The sequence below is a fragment of the Artemia franciscana genome, chromosome 2 (genome assembly GCF_032884065.1).
Source record: "Artemia franciscana chromosome 2, ASM3288406v1, whole genome shotgun sequence".
Classification (NCBI taxonomy): Eukaryota; Metazoa; Arthropoda; class Branchiopoda; order Anostraca; family Artemiidae; genus Artemia; species Artemia franciscana.
Genome location: NC_088864.1, coordinates 22,719,200 through 22,740,996, shown reverse-complemented (window position 1 = coordinate 22,740,996; position 21,797 = coordinate 22,719,200). Strand labels below are relative to the sequence as shown.

Below are 21,797 nucleotides of genomic sequence, written 5' to 3'. Positions count from 1 at the left end.
TTTTTTTTTGCACTGCCATTTTCAAAATGCTAGTGTGATGAGCCATACAAGTCCACAAAATATGGAATTTCATTTATCCATGGGACATAGATGAGGACTAGAATGGTTTGTCAATTGATGTTGATGTTGATGTAGTATGGATGGCTTTTTTCCATAGAATGAAGGCTGATATTGTTTTGATAATGTTCTCTTTAAGACTGGTTTAATAACGAGTCTTACCATCTTCAATAATTACTCAAGTGGCCAGGTCTTTAATTTCCTGTTTACTAGCTTGTTTCTTTAAAGTTTGACTCTTATTTCACTTTGTACAACTAGTACAAATGTGGAAGCTATCACAAGGCTTCAAAATAAAATTGAGAGGAAAGTGTTCATCAAAGAAACAGACACAGGTTGAAGTTTATAAAAGAAAATGTGAATACTAACTCAACAGGAAGTTTACAGGATTATTTAATTTAAGACTGAGAATATCTCCTCACTACAACCCTATTTGCATACACTGACTTACGCTTTAACGTGGGAGAATATATTCTTAGTGGCTTTGCTCGGTAGCAAAACGATTTCGTTATAATAAGAGACTATTTTTTTAATGAGTAATTATTTATTAAGAATCCCCAATGCTTTAACTAAATATCCTCTAACACAGAATATGCTCAAATAATACCACCACTGAAACTTTGATTGTTTAATTTTTTATCATTCCTTGAATAAAGTTCGCTGATGATATTTGTGAGAATGTTTGAAGGTTTTAGTGATGGTTTTAGTGATTTTAGCTTTTAGTGATGCTAAAAAAATGTTCTTAAGAAATGATGTGATTAAAAATTATCATTATAAGTATTTGACTATAATACAAATTTTGATTGTGCAAGAGAGTCCATCTATATTTTGTGCCACAAAAAAGAGACTAAAAAAAAGATTGCTTTAACCGTATGTAGATGACCAAAATGATTTTCTTTTTCATTTAAAAAATAAAAATTAGTTTTTATCTTTCACCACAGAAACTTTGATTATTTAATTATTTTGCATTCCTTGAATAAAGTTCGCTGATGACAAAATGTGCCTTTTATTTGAATCTGTTGATTTGTTGTTCATTGTAAGAATGTCTGAAGGTTTTCAGCTTTTAGTGATGCTAAAAAAAATATTTTTAAGAAATGATGCGACTAAAAATTATCATTATAACTATTTGACTGTAATACAAATTTTAATTGTGCGAGGGAGTTCTTCTATATTTTGTGGCACAAAAAAGAGAATAAATAAAATATTACTTAACCGTATTTAGACGATTAAATTTTTTTTTTCATTTAAAAAATAAAAATTATGTTTTAGCTTTCACCACAGAAATTTTGATTGTTTCATTATTTCATATGCCTTGAATAAAGTTCGCTGATGATGAAATTTGCCTTTTATCTGAATCCATTGATTCATTGTTCATCGTGAGAATGTTTGAAGATTTTTAGCGTTTAGTGATTCTAAAAAAAAACACTCTTAAGAAATGAAGCTATTAATAATCATCATTATAACTATTTGACTATAATACAAATTTTGATTGTACAAGGGACTCCTTCTATATTTTGTTGCACAAAAAAGAGAACAAAAAAAGATCGCTTTAACCGTACTTAGACGACTATAAAATTATTTAAATTTTTTACAGAAATGGCTTTTTTTATTTTTTGGTTTTCTTCTTTGATTTCTTAGTTGAAGAAAATTATTATATTGTATATGCTTGCATGGTTTGTCAAATAACCGATGATTTTATCTCAATTTTTAGCACCTAAGCTTGGACTACGAGACTCTACAAAGCTTGGCTCTCCGCGTTTCAGCTAAAAGCAGGAGCCTCAGCGCTGAAATTAGGCAAGAGGAAACAGAAGAAAAGCTTCCAACTGGTAGAGGGAAAGTTACCACGTCCACTCTTTCGGGTGTTACTGACCTTTTAAGATCAGTCAAAGATCTTTTGTTCTGGCTTGACAGGTTGGATCTTTTTTATTTCTTGTTGATTTTTTTTCTCTATCCCTGCCAAAAAAGAAAGAAAGTCACTGAACTATTAATTTCTTTTTCTGACTTGATTCGATTTTGTTATGTCTTGATTATGTTAAAACACTCGTTGTAAAGAGCAGTAAATAAAGAGTAAATCTTATGAACAGAAACTGAAGCTACAAATAACTGAATATTTTACATTTTATTTACATAAAAAAATTTCCTTTCCATGGTGATTCTGAATATGTAAAAATTTATTACTTCGAATTTATTGATCAAAAGTAATGAGCACCAGGATTTTTTATAATGCAGAAAAAGAGGGACATGCCACCAAAAAAGGGTTGCAATCTTGATGGAAGCTACATCATCGAATTCAAATTATTATAGAATTCCAGAGCAGAGGTTCAAACCCCATATCTACGGAAATTGGCTGTAGCTATGGAACGTGAGGGAGGGGGGAACTCCCAATATCCCTTCATTTGAATATATATATATATATATATATATATATATATATATATATATATATATATATATATATATATATATATATATATATATATATATATATATATATATATATATATATATATATATATATATATATATATATATATATATATATATTTGAACTAACCATGTAATATGGTCCTCAGGGGGCACCAAACCTGAGTAAGTTAAGCAATGGAACATTTCTGAATAAAATTTGAATTGAATATTTAAATATGACAACACTTGCTATGGACTCTAGCTATGGCTCAGTGCTATGGACTCTTTGTCTTTAACATATTTTTTCTACCTACCAGAGTTATATCACTTTGTTGAACATTGGTAAGGTGTGAATCTTGAAATTTTGGTTTGAAGTGAATGACTCTATTGGTCATTTGACCTCTGTTGGTCAAGTGACCTCTGTTGGACTTTGTTGGTCACTTGAATCTCTGGGATCCTTGGTTCTTCTATCAAGCCTGACAGGCTTTTTAATTTGCAAAGTGACTCTTGAGTTGGAGCTGGGAAAAAATCCTGTAAATGCTATAACTGTTAAAGGACAGTTGTTGAATTTTCTTAAGGTTGCAGCGATGGCTGTAACCTAGTAAAGAGACAATAGTAACAACAAGTTTAAAATGTGTTTAAGAAAACATGTTTAGTTAGGAAAAATTCATATTTGTAGCTGATTCAGGGATTCAAACTGTTATTGTGCTTAAATTTATGTAAAATATTTTGAAAACAAATTTACAGGAAAAAGAGCCTAAAACCTCTTGAAAATGTTATCAGATCAAAATGAAAAGAACACCGTTGGATTTGTATTGTTGAAAACTAATACAAGTACATTACAGCCCCCACTGTAACAACAACAAAAGTCACTTTTTTTTACGGGTAGCACTGAAACATCTCCTTTTTTCTGTTTTTTTTTTGTCACCGCTAGTTGGACACTGGGACATTACAGAGAGCTGTTTAAGGGTTCATTTGAAAGCTGATTTTTACATCTATGCAGTTTTTAAGATTCAATTTATAACATCATCATAAAGTGCCTTATGGCATCCAAAAAGTGGACTTTGGGTACCATTTCTAGATTGAAAAGGCTAGGCTTGCATCACTAATAAAAAGGCTTGCATCATAATCTTCATGGTCGGAAAACTCAAAACTTAGGTTTAAAAATTCACCCTCTTGTATACTCTCCCTCCGAGCCCCCTAATATTTTTCATAAATGGTCTGCTGACTAACAAAACTAGGCTAGTTCCAGTGGCTAGAACTGGTGTTGATTTGCACAAATTTAGTGGGGTATGGAGTGCTAATTTGTTGTTTTTCATTTTTTTCTAAAATCGAACAGTTTTTTCAGTTTTTGAGAAAATTGAAAAAGGGCATTTTGCAGTGAAAATACTCCCCCAAAGGTATTTTCCGAAATCTAGTTAGGAGCAAAAAAAAAAATTGAGGGGTAGGGCCCTGCCTCCTGACCCACTTGATTTAGCTAGCAACTGTAACATCATGGAGAGATCTATAAAGGCTCAGTCCAAAGCTACTGATCACTTCAGCGTGCTGTTTCAAGATTGATAGATGAAAAGAGTATAAAAGAGCCACATCGAGTGGTGATAAAACTTCGAGGTCTAGGTTATCTTATTGTATAACATTGTTGCTTTATACTAAATTCATCTTTGGCAAGTATTTGTAGATTATTGTATAAAGTACGGTGCCAAAGACTGTGACAATGAAATCTGATTGGTAGAAATGGTGAAGCAGAAATTTACACAACCATATATATAATAGAAATTAGCAAAAATTGGAAATTCAACTTTCAATGAAAAAATCTACATATAAAACTGCGTAGTTTTTGACACTAACAGAAATCAAGTTTAAAGAAAGTCAAGCTTGGGTCTAACATCAATAAAAAATAAGCTAAAAACAAATGAAACTAAACATCTGGAGAAGCGTTGCAAAATTTAACTAATTAGATTGTCTTGCTTATTTTGCCATAATTCAACATGGCAGCACTGACGGAAACATGATACTACTCGGAAAATTACAAAATTTAAAACAGTCAAAAGGATACCACGGCTTTCTGGTATGAATAGACCCTAAACAGTTAGGGGAGAAAAATGGTTTTATTTTGGTACCCCAAGTATAGTTTTCGTGGAGTGTTTTGTATCTATCTTTAGTGGTTTTTTATAGTTTTTTTTTACAGTACTGGTCGAACCTGCTGAATTAGCAATTTGGAGTGAGAAGCTGGGAATTTTAATCTCGTGTCATTCGCTCCAAACCTGTTGGAAATACGAGAACAGGATTTAGAAAGAAACTTATGTTATCTGTAAGGGGCGTCAATAAATAGGAACCCCATATATATATATATATATATATATATATATATATATATATATATATATATATATATATATATATATATATATATTATATATATATATATATATATATATATATATATATATATATTATATATATATATTATATATATATATATATATATATATATATATATATTATATATATATATATATATATATATATATATATATATATATATATATATATATATATATATATATATATATATATATATATATATATATATATATATATATATATATATATATATATATATATATATATATATATATATATATATATATATATATATATATATATATATATATATATATATATATATATATATATATATATATATATATATATATATATATATATATATATATATATATATATATATATATATATATATATATATATATATATATATATATATATATATATATATATATATATATATATATATATATATATATATATATATATATATATATATATATATATATATATATATATATATATATATATATATATATATATATATATATATATATATATATATATATATATATATATATATATATATATATATATATATATATATATATATATATATATATATATATATATATATATATATATATATATATATATATATATATATATATATATATATATATATATATATATATATATATATATATATATATATATATATATATATATATATATATATATATATATATATATATATATATATATATATATATATATATATATATATATATATATATATATATATATATATATATATATATATATATATATATATATATATATGATATTATGGATGAGTAGGGTTAAGGATCTATATTAATCACTAATGTAGAAAACAGTCATCCTTTTCTCCTTCTGTCTTTTCTTTTTTTTTTCTATGTGTTTGTGCTGTTGCACTGGTGATTTCTCTTCTCATTATATATAGGTTCTATTGCTCTTTCTTAAAAAACAAAAGTTGTTACAAGACAAATTCACGCATAGAAAAGAGTTCGAATCCTTTATGGCTCTAACTTCTATCTCTTCCTTTACTTTATGAATTGGTTTTGTGTTTAGTTTCGCCTTGTTCCTGAACTTTTTCTATATCACATTGTTTCTTTGATTTATTCATTTGTAGTATGTGGTGACAGTGGTATCGTTGAGGAGGGGGGGGGGCTGTCGCCCTCCCCCCAATAATTTTGAAAAAAATATAATTTGTTATGTAGCTTTAAAACTGTTGCTCGTTTTGAGTGTCAAATTTGCTGTTTACTTTGAGCAGATCCTTTTTTAAATTAATCCATTCTTGTTTTAACATAAGGAAAACGAGAAAATACCGATCCATTATACTTCATAATATGTTCCACATTAATATTTTCCAAATATACTGCCCTTAAAACCTTATAATCAAGTAAAAATGTGAACGAAGTTAATAGTAAAATTGAAAAATGTTCTATGCTTCCTGTTTCGCCACATTTTCTCAGGTCAAATTTTTCCCTGATATTTAAGGTGCCTTACTTTCTAAAATTTATCAGTTCAAGATTAGATTCTCTTGTTTTAAATCTTTCAAAAGTGGAAAAGAATGCACCCTCTACATCTGCAAATAGAGCAGAAATGGAATTATTGAAGAAGAACGTAGATATAGGTGAATATAATTTTCTGGATGAAAACAAAATCTTCGAAAAAGAAAATTCATTGAAGAAGACTTACTTCTTTTATAATGATATTAAATAAAAAAACAAGTTTTTTTAACTGAAAGTAAGGAGCGACATTAAAACTTAAAAACGACCAGAAATTACTTCGTATATGAAAGAGGCTGCTTCCTCATCAACGCCCCGCTCTTTACGCTAAAGTTTGACTCTTTCTCTCAATTCTTCTTTTTAAAACAGTAAAAAACTTTAGCGTAAAGAGCGGGGCGTTGATGAGGAAGTAGCCTCTTTCATATACGAAGTAATTTCTGGTCGTTTTTAAGTTTTAATGTCGCTCCTTACTTTCAGTTAAAAAAACTTGTTTTTTTTTATTTAATTTCTGAACGTTTTTGAATCAATGCATGTTTTGATTTTGGCTCTCCGCAGAGGAATAATTAAAACAAAATTTGCATTTTTTTTTTTTTTGGCTAAATGGCTTTCTCATAATTTTGATATGATTTTGAGAAAAAAAGAGCGGGGGAGGAAGCCTAGTTGCCCTCCGATTTTTTGGTTAATTAAAAAGGCAACTAGAATTTTTGATTTTTTACGAATATTTTTATTAGTAAAAGATTTACGTAACTTATAAATTAGCTTACGTAAAGAACTTTTGTATTCTCATATTTTTATTACATATATGAGGGGGCTCGCCCCCTTGTCAGATCCTCGCTCTTTACACTAAAGCTTAAATTTTGTCCCAATTCATTAAGAATGACCCCAGAATCACAAAAGCCGTAGAATAAATAGTTGAAATTACTAAATATACTTTAGCGTAAAGAGCGAGGTATTAGGAGGAGGTGAGCCCCTCAAATGGGTAATAATTTTTGTTCGTTTTAAGTTTTAATGCTGCTCCTTACTTCCAGCTGAAAGAACTTTTTCATATTTATTTTTTCATTGTTTTTTTTTTTAATAATGCTAGTAAATCCTGCGCTCCCTTCATGGAGATTTTCTTCCCCCATGACAAATTATCGATGGAAAGTTCCCCTAGCATATCCCCCTCTTCTCAACCCCTCCCCCAACCAAAAAAATCCTCCTGAAAACGCCTGTACACTTCCCAATAACCATTGCTATATGTAAGCACTGGTCAAAGTTTGTAACTTGTTGCCCTTCCCACGGGGACTGTGGGGGAGTAAGTCGTCCCCAAAGACATAGTTATAAGGTTCTTCGACTACGCTGAATAAAATGGCTATCTCAGAATTTTGATCCGTTGACTTTGGGAAAATAATTAGCGTGGGAGGGGGCCTAGGTGCCCTCCAGTTTTTTTGGTCACTTAAAAAGGGCACTAGAACTTTTCATTTCCGTTAGAATGAGCCCTCTTGCAACATTCTAGGACAACTTGGTCGATACGATCACCCCTGGGAAAAAAAAACAAACAAGAAAACAAAAAAACAAATAAACACGCATCCGTGATCTGCCTTCTGGCAAAAAATACAAAATTCCACATTTTTGTAGATAGGAGCTTGAAACTTCTACAATAGGGTTCTCTGATACGCTGAATCTGATGGTGTGATTTTCGTCAAGATTCTATGACTTCTAGGGGGCGTTTCCACCTATTTTCTAAAATAACGCAAATTTTCTCAGGCTCGTAACGTTTGATGGGTAAGACTAAACTTGATGAAACTTATATATTCAAAATCAGCATTAAAATGCGATTCTCTTGATGTAGGTATTGGTATCAAAATTCCATTTTTTAGAGTTTTGGTTACTATTGAGCCGGGTCGCTCCTTACTACAGTTCGTTACCACGAACTGTTTGATTCGTACTCTAACTAGATAGGTAAAGTCGATTGCACTTTGGTCTTGGAATTTGGTAGAAGGAGATCTGCTCCAGGAATCATTTAATTGTTTTAATTTTTATTTCCAGAATTGAATTGAAACTCCGATTCTTGTTTGTAATTGAAATGCCTAATAAGCAATGATAACGTCCTATTCCTTGTGTTTTGGATTCACATACTAGCACATAAATATTGAACAGCTTCTATGTACAATACCTTGCTGACTACTCGCTATTTTCATTTTTTTTTAAATGTTTCTTTTAACCTGCTCCGAAAAAAGAATTGACATATATGTGCTAAGAATTATGACTGAATTAGTCGCATTCCATACAACACCAGCGCTACTTGTGGTACATTTATCTCTGCATCAGCATGTTGTACAAAATGTCTACTGACGATAGAATAAAGTGAATTTAAACAAAATATGTATATTTTTCTTACAATTTAAAAATTTTGTGCACACATGTAAGTGGTACCAATGCATTCTCTTTTTCTACGGTTATCAGTTTTTCATGCAGTACTAGGAGACCAAGGTTTGCTTGTGAAGGGAATTATAGACACAAAAACGATACTCAGTGTAACCCTGATTTACACTAGAAAAACTTTTATGTAGTTTTTATAGAATTCGTATTTTAACAAAGATACAAAAGGGAAGGTAATTCTCAATTTCCATCAAAGTCAATATCCATTCAAAATTATGAACAAATGAATAGTGCGATACCCGGGGCTACTAGAATAAAGTTTGGTTCAGTTATGAGATTGAACATCCTGTGCTGGACGTGGGGGCTGGGCGAAATGGAGAGGGCATGTGTACTGCAACACTAGTAGCTAATCTGGCTGAGAACATCAGTGTTTATGACATTCGCCCAACCGAAAGCTTGTTTACGCTATGCTACTGTCGTCTGTGGCAGCTCATTGCTGACAATTTTAGCATAAGCCAAGCACCAGCACTTTTATTTATTATTGTTTAATGTGCGTTTATAATGTATTGCGTAATGTTTTTAAATTCACCAAGTAGTTTGTTTGTTAAATAGTTAGTTTTTCACTACCGCTTAAATAGTACTCCCTCTTCCCCTGTCCCAATAGAAATGTTGTAGCTACGCCCCTGTGTGGTGAAATATAGGACTGGTAAATAGTAAGCAGTTTAAGCTTTTACACAAGATACGAGTGGATATGAGACGCAGGCAGGGTTTAGGAACTACCATGAGTAAAAGGAATGAGATTTTAGATTTCCCTAAAAAGGGAAGATGTCCTCCCTTTTAGATTTTGCTTGGTCAACAATTAAATTAGTTCCAAACTATGGTTTTCCAGGCCATTTGTTATAACATTCTTCTCATGAAGTTTACCGTCTCAACGGATTTAGTAGTTTACAGGTAGTGTTAATGTTCAATAGATATTAGGCATTAGTTTGAAACATGTTTCGTATAGATAAACTTTTGTTTTTCTATTTTTCAACCCACTTGCTGGTTGTATATTGAGTAACACATTGAACTTGCGCTTTTTTTTCTATAATGAACAGTCGATGGCATTGAATGTATAGCGGTACTCTAAGGAAGTGTAAGCCCTTCCCATAAAAGTTTAGTTTTGATTAATCAAACAGTTCGTGGTAACGAACTGTAGTAAGGAGCGACCCGGCTCAATAGTAACCAAAACTCTAAAAAATGGAATTTTGATACCAATAGCTACATCAAAAGAATCGCATTTTAATGCTGGTTTTAAATATATAAGTTTCATCAAGTTTAGTCTTACCCATCAAAAGTTACGAGCCTGAGAAAATTTGCGTTATTTTAGAAAATAGGGGGAAACGCCCCCTAAAAGTCATAGAATCATAACGAAAATCACACCATCAGATTCAGCGTATCCGAGAACCCTACTGTAGAAGTTTCGAGCTCCTATCTACAAAAATGTGGAATTTTGCATTTTTTGCCAGAAGGCAGATCACGGATGCGTGTTTATTTGTTTTTTTTGTTTTTTTTTTCCCAGGGGTGATCGTATCGACCCAGTTGTCCTAGAATTATGCAAGAGGGCTCATTCTAACGGAAATGAAAAGTTCTAGTGCCCTTTTTAAGTGACCGAAAAAATTGGAGGGCACCTAGGCCCCCTCCCACGCTAATTATTTTCCCAAAGTCAACGGATCAAAAGTCTGAGATAGCCATTTTATTCAGTGTAGTCGAAAAACCTTATAACTATGTCTTTGGGGACGACTTACTCCCCCACAGTCCCCGTGGGAGGGGCAACAAGTTACAAACTTTGACCTGTGCTTACATATAGTAATGGTTATTGGGAAGTATACAGGCGTTTTCAGGAGGATTTTTTTGGTTTGGGGGAGGGGTTGAGAAGAGGGGGATATGCTGGGGGAACTTTCCTTCGAGAATTTGTAATGGGAGAAGAAAATTTCCATGAAGGGAGAGCAGGATTTACTAGCATTATTTAAAAAAAAACAATTAAAAAATAAAAGTGAAAAAGCTTTTTCAGCTGGAAGTAAGGAACAGCAATAAAACTTAAAACAAACAGAAATTATTCCCCATATGAGGGGCTCACCTATTTCTAATACCTCGCTCTTTACGCTAAAGTATTTTCGGTAATTTCAACTACTTATTCTACGGCTTTTGTGATTCAGGGGGTCATTCTTAATGAATTGGGATAAAATTTAAGCTTTAGTGTAAAGAGCGAGGTACTAACGATGGGGCGAATCCCCTCATATATGTAATAAAAACATGAGAATACAAAAGTTCTTTACGTAAGCTACTTTATAAGTTACGTAAATCTTTAACCAATAAAAAGATTCGTAAAAAATTAAAAGTTCTAGTTGCCTTTTTAATTAACCAAAAAATCGGGGGGCAACTAGGCTTCGTCCCCCGCTCTTTTTTTCTCAAAATCATTCGATCAAAATTATGAGAAAGCCATTGAGCCAAAAAAAAAATATGCAAATTTCGTTTTGATTATTCCTCTGCGGAGAGCCAAAATCAAAACATGCATTGATTCAAAAACGTTCAGAAATTAAATAAAAAAAACAAGTTTTTTCAACTGAAAGTAAGGAGTGACATCAAAACTTAAAACGCACAGAAATTACTTCGTATATGAAAGAGGCTGCTTCCTCATCAACGCCCCGCTCTTTACGCTAAAGGTTTTTACTGTTTTAGAAAGAAGAATTGAGAGAGAGTCAAACTTTAGCGTAAAGAGCGGGGCGTTGATGAGGAAGCAGCCTCTTTCATATACGAAGTAATTTCTGTGCGTTTTAAGTTTTGATGTCACTCCTTACTTTCAGTTGAAAAAACTTGTTTTTTTTATTTAATAGCAAGAAAACCCAGACCTCTGATCAAGGTAAAATGTAATTCAACAGAAAAAAAAAAATCCACTTGGGAAGCTATAGATGTTAGAACTGATGTGGAGACAGGCTATTGCTTCTTGTTAATTTGAAGACAGGTTTTTCTTGGTATATAAAAGACCAGGAGAATCGTTATAGTTTAGGGGAGCGTGAGCCACTCCCATAAAAGTTTATTTTTGATCAATAGCGAGAAAGCTTAGACATCACAGCAAGTCAAAATGTAAATAAACGGGAAAACGTCCACTTTGGAAGCTATAGATGTTAGAACTGATGTGAAGAGATAAGATAATATTTATTTTCAAAAGACTATCACAAGCTCTATAGAGCCGAATTCGCTTTATATGTCAGTAAAAGCTAAGAAAAAAAATTCAAAACAGTACATTAAGTCAAACACTTAAAAGTAAAAGGAATCAAAAAGCAAAATCATCAAAGATAAAGGGCAAATCAGTAAACTTAACAATTAAATTACAAAAACATTGCAGTAAATCAAAAAAGAATAAAAACGGCAATAGAGGAAAAGGGGAATTTGGCAAGTACATAATCACGAATTATTATTAAGGTGTTCCAGAATAAAGGGTATAAAACTTTTACGAAACCTTTCAGTAACAGCATGGATCGGAGAGCAAATTGGGATTGCTAAGGAGGCTGACCGGGGGAGTCTGAGTCTAATGGGATTGTGAAAATCAGGGAGTAAGTCCTCAGTACGGGGATTGGAAATGACTGATTTAGCGAAAAGCAGGCAAATTTTTTCCCTCCTTTCTTTTAAGGTGGTAATGCGTGCAGCTTTAAGGAGGAAGGAGTATGGAATTTTGCCTTCTTTGTAAATGATCCTGAGTGAACGATTTTGGACCAACTCGATTTTGTCACTAAGTTCATTTGAAAGTTGCGATTGCCAGACCAGACATGCTTATTCCAATAACGACCTAATAAAGAATAAGTAAACATGGAGGGAATGTATCTTAGGACAATTAAATTTGTTTAGCAGCTTAAAATGGATAGTGAAACATTTGCTTGTTTAACAATGTTGGAAACATGTGTGTCCCACTTAAGATCATTAGAAATTGTGACACCAAGAAGCTTAACATGTTTCACTAGCATTTCGCTTGGGATCGGGTCGCAAAAAGCAGGAGTAGATTTCAAGAAGTTGATCGTCATTATCTGTGATTTAATGGGATTTACTGTTCTATTTAGATCCTTAGACTCATCCGAACATTGGGTTAGGATTTCAACGGGGCCACTTTTAATATTCCTGTGATATACTTCAAGGATCGAAAAGTCATCCACATATTTCCATCTTTGGGGGAATTCCTTGCCAATTTCGTTAATCATGACAAGAAATAATAGTGGTCCCAATAAGGTTCCTTGAGGTATTCCACAGTACCTAGGGAGGGGGTTAGAGAAGGTATTTTTGTATTTTACAACTTGTGATCTGTCTGAAAGGAACGATATAACAATATTTACTAAAAGTGGGTCAATTTCAAAGTTATCATGTAGTAAACGAATTAGGATAGTGTGGTCAACTAAGTCAAATGCTTTTTGGGAATCTACTAAAACCAGGTTTAGCCAAACATTTGGTTTCTCTAGTTCACTTAGGATCGTGTGAATCAAGTGTACAAGGTAATGGGTGGTGCAGGTTTTTCTTAAATTACCAAACTGTCGGATGTCAATACGTGGTATAATTTAAATTTTAAGCCAGTCACAAAGAAACCCTTCGTAAAGCTTAGAAAAAACTGGAGTGAGTGTAATAGGACGCATGTTGGTTATAGTCAGACTGGAAGATTTCTTTGGGATGGGTGTTATAAAACCTAGTTTCCAGCAACTTGGGAATTTACTGGATTTTGTAATTTGGTTAAAAATATCGGATAAAAGTCCAGCAATTGTGTCTGAAAAGGCTTTAATCAAGTCTTGATTTTTTGAGCTTTCGGATTTTATTTACAACATCAGAGGGAGAAATTTGGGGGAAAGAGGTGGAGGGAGGAATAGTTTGACCTGAGCCAGTGAAAGGGGGGAGACTTTGTACTATGGACGCAAGATGCAGGTTCAAATCGTTGGATATCTTGTAAGGGGGCTCAGGGAGATGAAAATTAACTTCAACAGGGTTTTTTCCGCATATCTCTTTAATTTTCCTGTACCATTGTTTGGGTTTGTTAGAATACAAATCCTTAACCTTACTATTGTAATACTCAGAAGCTGCTTTTCTCAATTTTCTCTTCAGGAACTTTCTTAGATCATTAGCCTGTGTGATATGTCCTTGCTTGAACAAATTGTTTTTTTTCCTTATTAGTTTTTCTAAAAGTCGCAGTAATGTAAGGTTTATCGGTAGAGCATATTTTAATTTTTTTCACCGGAAAATGGGCTTCATAATTACTCCTCAATAAATTTTGGAGGGACAAAGCCTTGAAGTCGACATAATTTGTTTGGTACACAGGGGACCAATTTTCACTAGTGATCCAAGAGCCAAAATTGTAGAGTCCTGAGTCAATTAGAGGTCTAAAGACGGTTTCAGTAATTGTAAAGGAATGTTTAACTGTAGCTAGTGGAGATAGGAGTAGGCTAAAGTGGTAACTACCTCCGAGAGGGGGAAGAATGGTGACGGGTCTGTAGAAATTTGACATATTGGTGCATATTAAATCAAGAGTAGAATTGCCTTTGGTAGTAGGGACTTTTACAATTTGTTTTAGACTAAAAGTATTACATGTAGACTCAAGTTTTAATTTATTTGCATCACCTAAGAGGAAAATTCCAGCATTTGGGTATTTAGATAGTACATAGTCAGCACTGTCATGCAATTTTTCAATAAAATTAATTTTTTCAGCCGCTCTCTGCCCAGGAGAGTAGTAAAAACAACACAGGACAATCAAATTGAAAGGACGTGGTAAGACCTTAGGTCGAACACAAACCCACAAAATTTCATCAAAGGGAGTAAGACAAGGAACTAATATTTCTGAAGGATAAAAATCATTACGGACAAAGGAAAGAATTCCACCCCCTTTCTTACCCAGTGGGTGGGTTTCAGGTCTAAGTTTAATAAACTGGGTGAAATTATTCATTTTTAACATGTGTGTATTTTGAGCGTGTACTTTAGTAATAGCGATTATGCCTGATCTATATATTTTAGAAAAGGAGTCTAATTCATTAAGTTTTTCAAAATTAAAACTTTCAGCGTTGTTTAACAAAAGTGTGGGAAATTTAAAACGACCGGCAAAGGTACCATTTTTACACTTAACTTTATTTAAATTACAAATGGGTACAGAGGGTGTGGTGGGATTTTTAGCGGGGGCCAGATTAATGTAGTCAGAACAAGGGACCGAGGGAGCACATTTGACTTTTATGGGATGACTATTAGAGTCAACATCGATAGATGAATTATTAGAGTAAGAGAAGGATTTGCCTTGGGGATTTGGGGGTGGGGGGACGGGCAATGATATGGATGAAGCACGAGGAGAACAATTAGGATTCATTACAAGACAATTATTGAATGCAAAAAGTCTCAGGCCTGAGTCACGTTGACAGGGTAGGCACGAGGGATAAAATGAATGGGCTGGGGGTGGGGTTTCGTAAGGTGCTGGGAAATGGGGGCTGGTTGGGAATAGTGATTCATGTCCGTCAAGAAATTGCTGGTTTATGGCAGAGTAGGGAGGGTATAGGGCAGCATACTGTGACGGGGGAGGAAATAGGACTTATGTATGCGGGGAGGGGGAGGAGGTAGCAAAGGATAAGGGAAGAGAGTTCGGGATCGGGAAGGGTTTGTCAATTTCTGAGCTGTGCCTGATGAACTTTGATGAGAAATTTTTGCTTGAATGCGGTGTACTAAAAAAGGACGGCGGAAGGGAGATGAGTGGCTCTTACAATTTTTATATTTGGACAGGGACACTGGAACAGGGCCCGAGGGAGGAGAATTAACATCATCTACTTTTGGTGCATGGGCAAAACTACAATATTTGTTATTACAAGCTAAAACTGGACAAAACTTCACATGGTCATAACTGCACTTAACGGAACTACAACTACCTGAAATAAAATTACGACATATATGTAAAAATTTGCACTGCTTACTAAATTTACAACAATTATGATTAAAATGTTTGCATATCACATTTTTTTTGGAACTTTTTTGCTGGAACTTTGTTGATGCACTTGGTTGAAAATCACTGAGCTCATTTTTTTTTTTTTTAGTGTAATTTGCCTTAACTCTATTTTCGAAAACACTTTTTGTCTGGAGCTTGGTTGAAGAAAAAACGTGTTCAAATACACAATTGTCTCCTAATTGGCAAGAACCTGCCAAGATTATATTAGCACATTTTAGTTTATTATCAGAAGAGACAGTCTTATTATGCAGGCTATTCACCTTGTTTATGTCCACACGTTTTTGAGCATCTGTAATGTGGTAATCAAGGTTACCATTATAATTAGGCTGTATCAAGGGTGGATTGAGGTCAATGAAAATTTCCGGATTTGTGTCACTTGTTGTGACAGGTATCACTGGATTTAATCCTCTAAGTCCTTCATAAATATTCATTTGGCTTATGGACATTACACTTTTTTTATGGTCAGAGATGAAAATGTTATTAACCTCATTCAAAATGGAATTATATGCAGGTAGATTTGCTAGATCGCTTTGGTTAATTGTCAAAAAATTGGAGATGAAAGTTAATGCATCCGTTAACTTTTCTTGTAAAACCAAGATTTTGGTAATATCTGGTTATAAGATGGGGGGGTGTGTGTGTGTAGGGACAGTGTCCGTTTGAACTGATTTATCAATGCTACAGTCAATTGTTTGGCAAGATGCATTTGTCTTCCCTTCAGAACAGCCTCGGCGCTGGGGAGGGACAAGGGAAATTGTAGGATCACACAAACTAGTGCCAGCCTTGTTAGAAACGGTTGGTTCTTTGAAACTGGCTGAGCGGAGTGTCTGGAAAATGTTTAGGGCCCCTGAGATCACTTAGTATGCTAAGAATCCTTCTTTCAACAGGGGTACGGGGTGTCCGAGAAGTTCCGGATGGGGGGATAGAAAGCACTGGAGAAGAAGTACAATTAACCTTAGACTTAGTAGAGCAATCTAGGCACATCCAGGAGTTATTCCAACTAGTGATTTCTATCCTAGCACACTTTTCAGTCCCTGCATGGAACCAAGAACTGCAATTAACACATTTGACTGCGTTTGAAGTAACCCGTAATCTGCATTCAGAACAAAATTGTTTTGATTTCGTCATTTAGTCTTGCAACACAGGTTTAACTCTTACTTAATTGAAAGGTCTTAATATGTCTTAACAGGTCAGAGACTTGAAAAAGAAATGGTGTGTTGTGCTTGAAAAAACACATTATTTATTCTTAGCTACATATTTCTTTTGTGCTTCTTTTTTTTTGCAAAGAAGCTTGATGCTAATTTTTCGGCTTCTATTGTAAAGTTTATAGCTCAAAAAATTTAAATGTTTTGGTTTGCTGTTTAAAAACAGGGGTCGGATTTGCTAGAGACGATTTCAATATTATAATGATTCTGTGTTTGAGTTTCTAATTTTTGATTTTCGCTCCCTTAGACTGGTAATGTTACCGGTTATAGATAAGAATTAAAGTCTGCCTATTGACCCCGGGCCTTGACGAATATTTATGCTGTCCTTTCGCGTTTCCTTTGTTAAAATTATATTATATCTAACCTCTTTTAAAGTTTTGTCTATTTACAGTTGAGTATTAATAATATACACACATGCATATATATATATATATATATATTTTAAGATCACCATTCGAAGGCCAAGAACCTTATACTAGCCTGAGAAATACTCTGGTCAAAATCAGCATAGAAATGGCTACAAGTGCACAGAGGGATCAATTTGCTGAGAATCCTGTAAGTAGAAGGAATTTTAGCAATTGCTTTATGTTGAGTTAGTTATTATTGCCATTTTTTTTCATTCCAACGGCGAATGTTAGAGAGATATACGGAGGGTTTTTCCTGATTCCATTCTTATGTATGTACTTATGTGTATATCTAACTAATATCTGTGTTTATAGCTCTAAGTCATACATATACAAACGAAGACACGTAGATAAATTCATATCCTAGCTTCTATGAGCTATTGCCTGAATGTGCTTCACTTTTTGCAAACCTAAAAGAAATAAGGAAAGTTGACCTCGGGAGCCAAGAATCCTAAAGTGTTAGAGCAACTTTAATCCACATGTCGCTGTTGCAGAGTAACTTTTTGAATGTATTTGGTGGGGATCCGAACCCCTTTGTAGCAAATCTTGCTGATTGTAATAGACCCCGCTTTCCTCTTCCGTCTGCAGAGGTTAGTATGGCATTGACTCTCAGAAGGCATTACTCTAAAAATTAATCCCTATTAAGCTTTTTTTTCACTTCTGACGACCGTTTTTGGAAAACGTTTATATGAAAAGAAATCACGCTCACCGTAATCCTCTTCCAAAGAAGTCGGATTGTTTTTTGAAAAACGCTAAAATAGCACACTCTTACGTAAAAATGCGGATAAAAAGATTAAGGTGAAAGTAACTAAATTACGAAAAATGTTTCGTGGTGGATCTGGTGAAGGTTTTTATTCTATTTTCAGATAATTAATAAAAAAATCCACGCCGTTTACAGTTATTACGTTTTTTGCTTATGAAATTTGGGTGTTTTGATCTTATTTTAATTATAAAATAATTGATGCTGAGATTTAGTTATGTTTAAAATCCTTCATCTAATATCTTATTTTTCTGATTTAAAAATTGTTGAAAGGTGGAAGTCACACTGTATTTCCGAATATTTGTTTAATTATTGTTGTAAACAAATTATTAAGTTATTAAACTTATCAATTGTTAAATTTTTAAAATTCAAATCATTATTAAAATTAATTTTCTGAATATATGCTATTACTTTTGTCGCAAAATTTTTCATACTAAGCAAAATTTAGAATCTTCTCATTATTTTACTGTCTGCATTTAATTTTTCATAACTTCAGGCTTCTAGGTGAGTTTTCATACATTAGGCTCAGGCACGTACACATGAATTTTGTTCTTGGGGGAAGCAATAATAAAGAAAACAAATTTGCTCGATAATTTTAAATAAAAAGAACCCAGGAATCAGTGATAAATTTGGGATTTGGGGGAACCTGTGCCCTTATCGCCCTCCCCCCTCGGCTTGTGTCCCTGATCAGATAAAATACACCAACTATGGGTGAATACGGTGACTATGATTCTGTTTGAATTTTTAAATGGTTGTAATACGTTCAAGTAGGAAAACATTGCAAATATTTTAGAAAAAAATTAATATAGAAAACAATAATGTTCGAAAAAAAAAAAATCAAATTTCCTTTGACTAAAAATGTCTCATCAAATATTTCGGATTTGGGCACAAACTGTTTTTTTTTTGCCTTAAGAAAACCAAATAAAATATAAAAGTTATGATTAAATTGAAAAAGAAACCCAACTGCCCAATATCCCGAAAAAATAAATCGTAAAAAAATAAATCCGCTTAAAATTTTATTTAAAAAATAAATCTTTAAACTCGTTAAGTTTTGAAATTATTAAAAAAAGAAAATGAGCTGGAACTTAATTAGAATATTGTTTTCTGCTCACTAGATGCCGTCTGTAATGAGAGGACTTGCATATTTTTATGCAATAGTAAACTAATAAAAAAATGCTGTCATTTCGTTATTTATTTACTCTTCTTTTTATTATTTTTTTTATTTTTCTTTCATCAGACTTTGCTTTGGAAATTGAAAAAGAAAACATGGTCAAATAAACTAAAAATTTACAAATTGAATTGTGAAATGCATGCAGATAGGAAAATGTCGTGATTTTTTTTATTTATTTTTTTATTTTACTGTGTGCATGCTCTTCCTCCTAAATGTAATTTCACTTGTCTCGGATTCAAATTTCATATTCATATTAAGCTACAAATAATTTCTATGTTTAGGTTGCCGTCATAAGAAGTGATTGCAATCAGATTACAACACTGTGTGAGAAGGTGGTGGTCGAGTTGTCTGATCCGTATATTGCTCAACCTGCTACATTAGACGTGGCCACAGTCAAAGCTAGACAAGATGAAGAAACGAAATTGGCAGGAGAGCTAGCTGATTGCTGGTTTATGGTATGTAGGGTCTACTAAAGAACTAAAATTTTGTCTTTTTTTATTCATTTAGGTATGATGCATTAGTTGTTATATATACTATTCATTAGTTATTTATTCATTTAGTTAGGTCTACTAAAGAACTATTTTTTTTTTTTTTTGATTCATTTGGGCATGATTCATTAGTTACTGTATGTACTATTCATTAGTTATTTATTCATTTAGTTATGTCTACTAAAGAACTAAAATTTTGTCTTTTTTTTTATTCATTTAGGTATGATTCATTACTCATTATATAGTTATAGTAGTAGTAGTAGAACAATTTTATTAGAAATAAACATTTCTTAATCAATAGCACAACATAAGCGAAGCTTGCGAGGCTGTGCTAAATTCAAGGAAAATAAATGGAGAATATGGAGAATGAGAAAAATATGGAGAATAAGACCATATACCGAAATCAACAACAATAAAAAAGAAACATAAACAATGCGTTACCTTGCGTGACCCCAAGACAAAAAAAAAATAACAAACAAAAAAAATACATATATATTACAAATGAATAACCTATGGAAAATTTATTTTAGTTAATCTGTTTCAAAAGTATATCTACCGAGTAACTCCACGCGTGAATCAGGCTTAAACTGGCCAAAGCTACCTATTTCCTTGATATCTATACTCACTTTATTCCAAAGTTTTGAAGCTCTGTAAATAAGTGAAAAAGAAGACCTACTTGAAACTAATCGAGGAACCTCAGTATTACCTCGTATCCGAGTAATATGGTGGTGAACACCAGACCTCTCACAAAATATTCCTGTAAAACAATCAGGAAGGCTCTCACTGTAATACTTATATATAAAAATTACGTAATCCAGTTGCAGGCATTATATTTAAATCTCTATACACAGACCTCAAAGACTCCTGTTTCCCAACACCACAAAAAATTCGGATAGCATTATTCTGGATCACACGGATTGGACTAACTATCGAAGGGAAAGTACCAAGCCAAATCGACGAGCAAAACAAAATGTAAGGGTGAATCAGGGAAAAGTATAACAATCGTAAAACATTTGGGGGGAAAATATGTTTTAATTTGCGTGTGATACCTAAGTTACGTGACAATATTTTCGAAACTGACTTCACGTGATCTTTAAATGATAGTTTCATCAACATTGATTCTGGGGTATTTTGTGAACCTTGTTTGTTTAATAATTCCCTGTTCCGAAATCATTTCCGTAAACCAAGGGTAAAAACTCGGAGATCGAGAAAAAATAACAAAATTTGAATTATCTATATTCAGGTCAAGATGGTTTATTATAAGCCATGTACATATCTTGCTCATTGCTGTATTTATCGTTGACATGAGCAGTTGTTCCGTTGGGGCAACACACACCAAGGTTGTATCATCAGCAAATAAGGGCATAGTAACCTGGGTCTTACTCGGACAGTTGTCAACAAAGTCGTCAATTCTGGGCAGAGCTTTCACAACATGCGGCAGATTATTGATAAAAATTAAAAACAGAGTCGGACCCTGTACGGATCCTTGGGGAACTATTCATAGTTATTTATTCTTTTTGTTAAGTCTAGTAAAGAACTAAAATTTTGTCTTTTTTAGGTTCATTTAGTTTAATACGTAACACAAATTACGGGGAATTTTATCCCCGGAAAAACGGGGAATTGTATTAGTGGGTAATTGATAAGTAACGTTGATGAAAGGCTCTGTACGATGGAAGTGAGGAACCAGTTAAGACTATTGGGGTGACTTCAGGTTGTTTGGTAGGTTGAAATGAAGCTGGTCGAGTTTCCTACCACACAACTTTTTAACATGGTATGTTTATGGTATGTAGGGTCTACTAAATAACCAAAATTTTGTCTTTTTTAGATTCATTTAGGTATGATTCATTAGTTATTATATACACTATTCATTAGTTATTTATTCATTTAGTTAGGTCTACTAAAGAACACAAATTTTGTCTTTTTTAGGTTCATTTAGTTCAATACGTAACACAAATTGTCCATTACGTATAATTTTAACAATATTATACAGTATTATAACAGCAATAACAGTATTGTAATTTAAACACTAAGACTAAAAGGGAATTTTGATAACGATAA

At 32.8% G+C, this 21,797-nt stretch overlaps 1 protein-coding gene across 1 annotated transcript in view; it reads left to right on the top strand.

Moving 5' to 3' along the window:
* Nucleotides 1-21,797, top strand: part of LOC136038914 (uncharacterized) — a 115,163-nt gene that overhangs the window by 12,144 nt on the left and 81,222 nt on the right. The window contains exons 3-5 of the mRNA XM_065722401.1: nucleotides 1,766-1,965; nucleotides 17,363-17,471; nucleotides 19,533-19,706. Coding sequence (XP_065578473.1) covers nucleotides 1,766-1,965; nucleotides 17,363-17,471; nucleotides 19,533-19,706 — 483 coding nt within the window. The remainder of the gene's footprint in view (nucleotides 1-1,765; nucleotides 1,966-17,362; nucleotides 17,472-19,532; nucleotides 19,707-21,797) is intronic.